The sequence below is a fragment of the Chinchilla lanigera genome, unplaced genomic scaffold (assembly GCF_000276665.1).
Source record: "Chinchilla lanigera isolate Chin_1 unplaced genomic scaffold, ChiLan1.0 scaffold00034, whole genome shotgun sequence".
Classification (NCBI taxonomy): domain Eukaryota; kingdom Metazoa; phylum Chordata; class Mammalia; order Rodentia; family Chinchillidae; genus Chinchilla; species Chinchilla lanigera.
Genome location: NW_004955435.1, coordinates 74,184 through 85,005, shown reverse-complemented (window position 1 = coordinate 85,005; position 10,822 = coordinate 74,184). Strand labels below are relative to the sequence as shown.

Sequence of the window (10,822 nt, the reverse complement as noted above, 5' to 3'; positions counted from 1 at the left end):
CTTTCCCTTTTCCTTTCCCTTTCCCTTTCCCTTTCCCTTTCCTTTCCTTTCTTTCTTTTTTGAGAGAGTCTCACTCTGCAGTTCAGTCTGGCCTTGAACTCACTTTGTAGTCCAGGCTGGTCATGAACTTGCAACAGTCCTCCTGCCTCAGCCTCCCAAGTGCTGGGATTACAGGCGTGCACAACCACACCTGGAAAAGACTTCTCCAAGTAATACTTTACGTTAGCAGAACTATGTTATTGCCAGGAAGGCCTTCCTCGCAGAAGGAGCTCCAGCTACAGTCTGCCTCCTGTTAGAGTCTCCTTTTAGTTAATTGGAATTGGAGCCAAAAGTCCTCAGCTGTGGTCTTACCTTGTCCTTCAAGGCCTCATGGCTTCACCCACCATACAGAGCTCAGTAGGGATGAGTGACTCACAGGTAAACATGGAAAGCCAATTGGTTAATTTAAGTCCTGCTCAGAGCTGCTTCATAGTAGTCTCCATCAGAAAACTTTCTTTTTAAAATTAGCACTTGAGCTGGGCGTGATGGCCCATGCCTGTAATCCCAGCACTTGAGAGGCTGAGGCAGGAGGATCATTGTGAGTTCAAGACCAGCCTGGGCTACACAGTGAGCTCAAGGTCAGCCTGAACTGCATAGGGAGACCTTGTCTCAAAAAGACAAAAAAATAAAAAATAAAATTAGCGCTTGAAACGTACTTTCAGTTGTACCCTTTCATCTTTTTTGGAGGGGGTGGGGGTGGGGAGTGAACCCAGGACACTCCCTGTGTGCTGGTATCTGTAAGTAAGGTCCTTGCACAGCTCCTGTCTTCCATCTTTTTAGTAGCATGGAGGGTTTTATATTACATGTTGTTGACTTCTGATTAATTAGTGCAAATTTTATTTTTAATGTAAAAGATGGGAACAAACAAATGTGCCAGCCAGGCAGGCATGACAGCCTATGGAACTAGGAGGCATCTTTATGATCCCAAAATGCAAACTGACAAACCTTTTGATCAGACCACTATCAGTCTGCAGATGGGCACCAACAAAGGAGCCAGCCAGGTAAGCAGCCACTTTCTATACTTGTAGCAAAAGGTACAGAGGGACTGTTTGAAATGAGTACTTACTGAGCTGGAGCTGGGTCTGTTGGGCCCACGCCTGTAATCCCAGTACTCGGGAGGCTGAGGCAGAAGGATCACCACGAGTTCCAGGCCAGCCTAGGCTACATAGTGAGCTCAAGACCAGTCTGAACTACGTAGCAAGATCCTATCTCAAAAAATCAAACTATTAATGCTGAACCTTATTCTTACTAACTTAAAAGTTCAAAGTAGGCATCTTTGTATAGCATATTTAGAGTGTATACCTCAGGAAAGTAGATTTTCACTGGGAAAGTAAAAGAGTGAAAGGACCTTTTCTATAGCGTAAACTGGGGTTGGTTCATGGAGGTTTTTTGCCAGTTAAAACAGCTGGCTTTTCTACCTAACTAGAAGAAAAAAAGATATGTTTATTAGTGTTCTTGCTCCAAAACCCAAGTAAAAGATTGCTTATTTAAATGCTGGCTTTTCCCCTCTTATTTTTAAAGGGAATATTAAAGTAAGTGAAGTTAATAGAACTATTCAACCAGCATTCCCTATGAAATGTTAAACTCCCAGAAGACCAAAATTTCTGAGATGCTAGTTAAATAGTTCTTGGGTAAGAGTCGAAATGGAGCATGGTGAAGATACCAGTGTTCTAACACTACATCCAAGGTAGAAGTACTGTATTTCCTTGTTGGAAATACATTGCCAGCACCTCAGGAGGCGTTCCATAACCTTGTGAGAGACGATGGTTCCCACATCCAACAAAAGTGAGGGTAAGGTTGGAAAACGACCCCAAGGTGTGATTTCTAGTTATTTGCCTTTATGGAACATGCTCTGTCATGGGTGGCAGTTTCTCTTAGCTGATACCCACAGCTTGCTTTTTCACCCACTTTATAGCTAAGAGTATGTGACTGCTGTAAGGGAGAAACTCATGTATGAGTTACAGTTCTCTAGAAAGGAGTGCATTGGAATGTGCTGTTCTGAAGTGGTTAGCTCCTGTGTGACTCGGAGCCCTCTGAAAAGAATGAATTATAAATGTTTAAAATTGGTAACTTGATTAACGTGTATGGTCATAATAGGCATTCCAATGTAATTTTAAGTGTCTCCGCATTATGCTTTGTTTTTACATTCTTTATGTCTGATCTTCTAAGTCCAGAGTAGGTAGTGTTGTCTCCATACTACATGTGAGAGACCTAAAACTAGAAGTTCACTCGTCTGAGGCAGCATAGTATTTTATAGTAGAGCAAAGAAGGTCTGACTTAGCTTGAAAGCCATGAATCTTCATAAAAGTAATCTGATACCAGCATATTTTGGTAAGGTAGGTTTACCCCAGAACCAAGTGAAAGTCACTATGTTAGTGTTCATATTCAGTGTGAATCTCATAATTTTTTTTTTTTTTTTTAATTTTTTTTTTTATTTTAAGGATAAAAGGAGGGAAACATTAACAGACATACAGCATTTTACAACATATCACAAGCACAATACAGACAATACAGAGTTCCAAACAAAGTGGTAGGGAATTAACAATGGTGGTTGTATTACATATTGATATCTTCAAAGTGGCTTCTCATGAAAACAGATATAGACATGCAATACTGGTCAACCGAAGACTCATTGACTGTTTCTTTCAGCATAGAAACAGCAGATAGAAGAACAACCATGTTATCTATCCTGTATATACATACATACAAAATTTCTCCTTCTTTCCCTTCTCTTTTCCCACATCCCAGAAGCCCTTTACTCTTCGGTGGTTTCCTATCATTTCACAGTGTCTATCATACCTCCGAGTTTAACTTAACTCTTTCAAGTTTTACACTAGTGACACAATGCGGTGCTTGCACATGTATGTTTGATTTATTTCACTTATGAGTATGGTCTCTAGTTGTGACCATTTAAATATAAAGGCCTCGAGTTTATCTTTCTTTACAGCTGAGTAATATTCCATTATATAAAAGTACCATAATTTTCTTATCCAATCCTCGGTGGATGGACATTTGGGTTGCTTCCACATTTTAGCAATTACAAATTGTGCTGCTATGAACATAGGTGCACATATATCACTGTGATATGATGTTTTTAGATCTTCTGGGAAAATACCCAGCAGGGGGATAGCTGGGTTGAATGGGACCTCTAAAGCTAGTTTTCGGAGGAATCTCCAAACTGATTTCCACAGTGGTTTCACCAATCTGCATTCCCACCAGCAGTGGAGAAGGGTTCCTATTTCTCCACAGCCTCGCCAGCATTTGTTATTGGTTGATTTCTTAATGCTAGCCATTCTTACTGGGGAAGGTGGAATCTTAGTGTTGTTTTAATTTGCATTTCTCGAATGACTAATGATGTTGAACATTTTCTCATATATTTATTTGCCGTTTGTATCTCCTTGTCTGAGAAATGTGTGTTCATCTCAGCTGCCCATTTTTGGATTGGGTCTTTGAATTTGGAGGGGCTGAAATTTTTTAATTCTTTATATGTTCTAGATAGAAGCCCTTTGTCTGAGGGACAATCAGCTAAAATTTTTTCCAAGTTTGTTGGTTTTCTTTTGACTCTGCTGGTGATTTCTTTAGATGTGCAGAAACGAATCTCATAATTTATAAAATTTTAGCAAGAAAAGAGTTTAGCTGCTGTTTTAACTTTTATTCTGTGTTCTTATATTGTGTTCTAATACCAGGCGGGGATGTTAGCACCAGGCACCAGAAGAGACATCTATGATCAGAAGCTAACATTACAGCCGGTAGACAACTCGACAATTTCCCTACAGATGGGTACCAACAAAGTTGCTTCCCAGAAAGGAATGAGTGTGTATGGGCTTGGGCGGCAAGTGTATGATCCCAAGTACTGTGCAGCTCCGACAGAACCTGTCATTCACAATGGAAGCCAGGGCACAGGAACAAATGGGTCGGAAATCAGTGATAGTGATTATCAGGCAGAATACCCAGATGAGTATCATGGCGAGTACCAAGATGACTACCCCAGAGATTACCAGTATGGTGACCAAGGCATTGATTATTAGATTCACACAGGAGCTCAGTATTTAGTCCATGATTTTTATTCAGTGAGAACCAAGCTAGCCTTGAGTAATTTCTATCTTGTCTTCCTAAAACACTATTATGCTTATTGTACCTAAAAAAAATGCCTTACATACATTCCTTTTTCTGCCTCTTCCCTAAATAGTTGCCTTTTAGTGCTGTAACAGTTAAATCCTACAGCATAACCAGTAACTTGCATATGAAGTAAAAAGGAACACTGTGAAAGGGGAGTACTCTTGTACAGCCAGTTCTTTTATTGAAGATCTATGCATTTTTACAATCTTACACTTAAACTGGTATTTTCAAGCAATAGGACATTTTCTTTTTTTACAGATTAGTGTATCTGGTTTCTACATGGAAGACTAAACTCATGCTTATTGCTAAATGTGGTCTTTGCCAACTAAACCTAAGATGCAGCATTTTAGAATTTTACATATCAATGTTTCTACAGTATTGTTTGCTAATTTTTAAATAAAGTCCTGATCAGTGTGCATTTGTGATTATATGTGTACTCATTCTCTTACGCTGACAAGATGTTTTCAGAGTGGCATTTCTAAAGGAGCATGTACAAAAAGTGGCTTGCAGACATTCGGGTCTGGGTGGTGCAGTTGCAAAATGGTTTGTGCCAATGTGTCATTGTAGAGTTGCTCTGTTTTCTTCAACTGTATTTATTGCTGCATTTCTCAGCATAAACTTATCCCATTGTATTTTTTATAAATAAATATTTTTTTGAACATTCATATGAGCCACAGGCTGATTCTTTCCCGGCTAGCTTCCAAGTAAATTAGGTAAGAAAAAAGTACTCTTTCTTGGGTACTGTGGTAAGGTATTTTAACATTACTTCTCTACACAACACTGTGCTCTGTGCTTCAGGAGACTGAGGCTTAGAAAAAGGAAGAGTAAATGGCAGCCAGGGGATTATCTGACCCGTGTTTATTTCACTGCAACTTGGTTGCCACAGATTCATCTTAAGTTCAACTTGGAATAAACATCTTCAGGAATAATTGTGGGAGTGTATATGTGTGGTGGGATTTTATGTACATACCGTAGGATAAATATAAATAAATATACTGGGTCAGAAGCAGATTTGCTGTTTGATAAGGTTAGGGTTACAGTTATACCTAAACCAATGATGGCGAACCTTTTAGAGACTAGTGCCCAAAGTGAAACCCAAAGCCCATTTATTTACTGCAAAGTGGCAACACTGCCAATTAAACCTGAATAGACTGAGGTTTTATTTTAGAAAAAACAACTCATACATTAGCATCTTTTTATCTTTAAAGAAAAACAACATGTATGCCAAAAGTTTGCCAGTTGTGAGAGGTGGTCAAACTACAGCTAAGTGTTGAGAAGAGTAGTCACCAGAGAAAATTGGTAGTGACTTAATAGACATTGTGCAAACCAAGTGATTTCTTTTGCTAGAATTGGCCCTGTTGGGCTTGGGGGTGAAAAGTTGCCTGTTTTTTGGTAAGGCCAGTAAGGAGGGAGTAGATATCTGGTTTGATGAATTCACAAAAGCGGTTTACTTATCATTGTACTGACTCAGTGTAATGCGCTGTAAATCCCTTTCTTGTAGGAGACTAACGAGCTCAGCTAATTCAGTGGTACTGTTCAAGGAAGAATTTGCATTTAAAGCAGACCTGAGCTATTAGGCTGTTTCTTGTCATCTCTGAACAAGCATTTAGGAAAGGGAAGGAAGCCTAACATCACACAGGCGCCCCCCTCCCGCCCCCGGAAGTCAGCTTGAGTCTCCTGTTAGTGGGGTGGGAAATACTATCCAGGCACCTGTCTGGCTACAGTTTTAAAGAGGAAAAGTCCCCTCTCCCCACTATCTAAGTCTTGGGTAGGCCCCGATAAAAATATTCTCAAAAGTCTTGCAGGCAGCTCTCAGGTGTGGCTGTTGCTGTGGCTGTGCTTGCCCATTTGTAAGGGTGCATCTTGCTTTCAGCCAGCTAAGTCTCATAGAGTTAAGGTTCAGTCTGTCTCCTACATAGGCCCAACTCCAAATAAGAGCTCGAACATTCAGGTTTTATGTCACTAAATTTAAGAATTGTACTCTGAAAAGTCAGTATATTTAGCATAGTTGCAAGATTTGAATGAATAAAAATCCCTGTCCTGTATGAGAAGTGTTCCAGAGATTTCTGCTAACAAAAGCCTTTTTAAAAAAAGATTTACTGGTCAGACCTTCACAAACTTGGATAGGTTTTTACCTACCAAGCTTCTTAAATTGATCCATATAAATACGGTTTTCAATATTTATGTCTTAGGAAAATGACTAAACTTTTATGGTTTCAGTATTTTGACACAGTGGCAAAAACAATGAGGACCAGGTCTTCTGCTAGTGGCTCTGACGGTCACTCTCGGCACAAACGTCCGACGAGTGCCTATCTCACGATGGGCCGGAGCTCTGTTCCCTCTTCGTTCCTTAATGAGTCTTTGTCTCTCTCTGCCCCTGCATTGTTGGATTTGTTGATCTTTTTTACAAAACTCTGAAAAATAAAAGCGATCAGTGATCTGTCAGCACTGTTGATAACCATTTACTAGGAGTTCGTGGCCATAGAGTTTTGGGTCGTTGAATTGTTAAAAATTTTCCTTGTTGAGCTATAATATTTGGGAGGGGAGTACATTTCAAAGTAGATTTTTAACTGAAAAATGTGAATCGCATACCACTATCAGAAACACTATCAGCACATCCAAATAGTAAATTGATACATTCATTAGAAAGCTACAGAAATGCTTGTTAAACTAAGAGCCTGTTGGACTGAGAGTGGTTTGATGCTGTTTAAAGCTAAAAGGGCTTTAACATCTAAGTTTTATGACAATAGAATGAAAGAAACTTACTAAACTGTCACGTGACTCAACAAGATGAGACAGTTGTTAAAATATCCCTGTCTGCATAGGGTGAGGCGAGCGACAACTGTTGTAAACAGCTGCCCGCTATTTCCAGGTGGAGGCAGCGTGGGGGCTCTGCTGAGGGTGTGCCTCGGTTAACACAAGGCCTGAAGGTGGCCGATCTATCAGCACTGGCACAGAAGGTGATCAGTGCACACGTGGGTACGGCACAGCTCTTGGGCTGCAAACATGCTTCAGAAAAAGGTGCACATTAAACTTCTTAGGGCCCCAGAAGCCAGACCAAGCCATGAGCAACAAAGGTACGTGGACTACTCTCCAGAACATCTACCTGGGTCTCTGGGGCTGCCCTTACTGAGGAACCATCTGATCAGTGTTCTGTTCAGCTTTATTCTCTCCAGGGAGCAGATCGCTAGCCGCCGAGAAGTGGTTCAGCCTTGAGCTGTCATGTGACTCAACAAGATGAGACATTCAGTTGTGAAAACATCCCTGTCTACACAGGATAAGTGCTGTATGAGGAGGGGCCGCGTGAGAGTCCTCAACACTGGACCCTGAGGATAGAGACAGTAAAAGGAAATGGAATGGCTGCTTACCGAAAACTCTTGGTCCATAAAGTAGGGCTTTTGTGATGATCCATCGTTTGTTTCCATATCAACAGCAAAACACAGGAAAAGTGCATCCAGCACCGTTTCAAACACAGATAAAAAACTGTGAGCTACTAAGCAGGCAAAAAAGGCCACTAGTAACAGAGGGATTGCCCACACCTGCAGTGTGCGGTTGTAGTTAAATGCCATCAGCCCTCCAAACACAGTGAAGTACACCACCAGCACCTGTCCAAAAACAAGTGTGTGGAAACCCTTTATAAGTTGGTTGCTCAGAATAAACATTCCAGGAAAGTTTTTTTGTCTTACAAAAAATAAAGTGTGTGTGTGCACCAGCACACCCTGTTGTTAAAGAGTGCTTGTCAAAATTTGGCAGAATGAAATAGGAATAAGTGACAGCTGGGATATCAAAAGAAAACAATGGAGTGGTAAAAATGTACTTTGATTTTACCCATGCTTGATCTTTATACAGATGGGACTACCTCAATATTTTTATTTTGGTTTTTCATGTATTACCACAAGGAGCATTATTCACTTAAAACCTTTTTTGTAAACACCATTTTTAAAAAACAGTTCAACAATCCTGGGTGTACTGTAGTTTAATAAAGTGTTGATTTTACTCCTTGGGGATTAAAGTGGAAGGGCTTTCCAGTGCTGGTGTGGGGAGATAATAGGATTATTCAGGTTTTTGAGATACATTATTATATTTCCAGGCACATAATTACAGGCCATGATGCACCTAATTCTTTAACAGATGTAATGGAGTCTGTTGCCACTGGATGTCTGTATATATAAACATGGATATCTGAATGCTACCACATTCAAAAGACGAAAGAACTACTGAGAGTCACATCTTAAGAGATGGTTTGCCATTACACATTTCTTACAAGAAAAAATAGGAAAGTGAGTTATTATCTAAAATAAGTCTATTTTTAAAATTCCACAAACTTTTGGAAATTATTACAAAATGTATTACATAAGCAATATCCATTTAAATACAACTGATGTGCTCAGGGCATTTTGAAAGGCATAAGTACGTATCTCTGGTCCACCTGAGCTTTAACTTGTTACTGGCAGCTAACTATGATACTCGTGCACCAGAGACATACACAAAATCCTAAGTGAGGACCGGAATTCAGTAGTTGGCATAACTGGTGATGCTGACCTTGTTCACCTATGGAATCGGCTGGGAACCGTGGTATTCACGTAAGATGTAGAGAAATGGTTGAAAGGAGCAAGGATGTTTAACTTGGAACAGAGGACATGGTGGGAAGGTCAGCAAGTCTGCAGCCAAGAATTTAAATGGCAGTCAAGTAGAAGCAGGTCAGGCAGACACATGTTCAGAATTAGGCCTAGTGCGTGAAAAATACATGGAAAGAGACATACTGTACATGATATCATAGAGAACCCATGTGAAGCATGGTCAGCTAGGGGCTGATGCACCACAGCCATCAGCATGTCAGCTCCTCTTCATAAAATCTACAAAGAGCATGGGTTACATTATAGGTATGAAATCTGAAGCTAGAGTCGTAAAGGATTCCAACTTCAGGGCTTTGTCCTTTAACCGCAAGATACTGAGGTTCTAAGATCCTCCACTGTATAAGACTGTACAATTATAATTTTTTAACCATAATTTTTTAAAGTATAACAAATTATTCAGATGACAACAGAAATGTAATCTTGGCCCCACCTAGGATATTAACAATTCATCTTGTTTATAGACTTAACTGCCCTTAAGTAATAATCAAATTTCATCAGGATCAATACAATCTGTTTTTACAAGAAGAAAATCCCATAAAATATACTCATTTTCTGAGACTAGTCACATTTTCACTTTAGGTATAAAAAAATGAGAATCAGTATGGCAGAGAGAATTGGTTTCAAGTAAGAAAAAAGTCTGAAAAATAAAATCTTGCCTCTACCTATTGTAGGACCCTAGACAAATTATTAAACTTTAGTTTCATCATTTGCAAAACAGGGATGCCTTGTGGGACTGAGGATTAAATAAAATGATGATGTATAGCACCTACTACTCAAGAAGTGTTAATCCCCTTTCAAATTAATTGCTAGATGGCTTCTTTTAGTTTTGGTTTAGTTTTCTGTTTTGTTCGAGACAGGGTTTTGCTACACAGTCCAGGCTGGCCACGAACAACTCAGCCTCACAAGTCCTGAGATTACTGGCACACATGCCACCACCTGCAGCTGCTTTACTGTATTGAATCCCTGATTCTTTATTGATTTAGTCAAGACATCTCACCTTTCCCAGAAAAATTACAAAGTCTCCAAAGCAGTTAACTGAAGTAAAATGATTTGAATTCCTGGACAAGATTTTGAGTGAATCTTTTGTTGATGTGCACAAAGCTGTCCCATTAATGGCAGTTGCAGTATATGCATTCTGAAATAAAAGGCAACAATTAAAAACAATTAAAAATTCTGAAACAAAAGGCAACAATTAAAATTTTATAATCATTGTTTTTTCCATGACAGTACAGAATCTGTGCAAAATACAGAAAGACAGTAACTAAATCCACTGTCTTACCTTTCACCATCAGTTCATTCTCAAAGTCCCTTTTGGTTTCTGATTATAGTCAAATATATTTTCATATATTTGCAATAAATGAAAGTGGGTTGAACATAGCACTACAACATATGGAAAGGATGGTTAAGGCATAAATTATATTTTAATGCACAGCAGAGCCTTGAGTGCAGGAAAGGAAGTTTAGGTGCCAGAAAGGAAGCAGGCCCTGCTGATTCGTGAGAGTTGGACCCAGGGGTATTAAAATAGGCAAGGAGTCAGGAAAGGCCTAGGGCTGGGAGCTGAGGGGTCAGAGAGTCTGCAGGCTCTTAGTAGAGAACTGAGTTCCCCACACAAGTTCAGAATTCAAACTCAAAACACCCAGGAAAGTAGTAAGCAGGTGTACTACCTACCTGAGGCCATTGAAATTACTAAGGTGTGGGCAACTGCAAAGCAGAACCACCTCCTCTCCTACCCGCCAAGCTGGGCAATGAGGGTCCTAAGGATAACCACCTGTGCAGAAGGTGAAATGCTCCCAGGAACAATCTATCTTCACACCAAGGAAATCAGCAGCACAACACACACGAGAATCTTTACTCTGAGACTAAAGTGGAAAGAAGTGTTCAGGGAGGTATGCTAAAGATGCTAAGAGAAAACAGAAAGAACAGTAAGCAGAGGGAATCAGCAAGACAGCATGCAGAAGAACAGTAGAAATCACACTGAATAAAATTCTAAACTCTATGCTTTAAATGGCGCAGGGCCATGATTGTAT

The 10,822-nt window shown here is 39.9% G+C and overlaps 2 protein-coding genes across 4 annotated transcripts in view; one reads left to right on the top strand and one right to left on the bottom strand.

Annotated features, from left to right (window-relative positions):
* The window catches only part of Cnn3 (calponin 3, acidic), a 9,032-nt gene extending 4,211 nt beyond the window's left edge, over positions 1 to 4,821 (top strand). The window contains exons 5-6 of the mRNA XM_013516526.1: positions 894 to 1,040; positions 3,726 to 4,821. Coding sequence (XP_013371980.1) covers positions 894 to 1,040; positions 3,726 to 4,067 — 489 coding nt within the window. The 3' untranslated portion in view covers positions 4,068 to 4,821. The remainder of the gene's footprint in view (positions 1 to 893; positions 1,041 to 3,725) is intronic.
* The window catches only part of Slc44a3 (solute carrier family 44, member 3), a gene marked incomplete at its 5' end in the record, with an annotated part of 76,841 nt that continues 70,333 nt past the window's right edge, over positions 4,315 to 10,822 (bottom strand). For all 3 annotated transcript variants that reach the window (XM_013516524.1, XM_005388780.2, XM_013516525.1), the window contains 3 exon segments: positions 4,315 to 6,572; positions 7,527 to 7,763; positions 9,793 to 9,930. In XM_013516524.1, the coding sequence (XP_013371978.1) occupies positions 6,468 to 6,572; positions 7,527 to 7,763; positions 9,793 to 9,930 (480 nt within the window).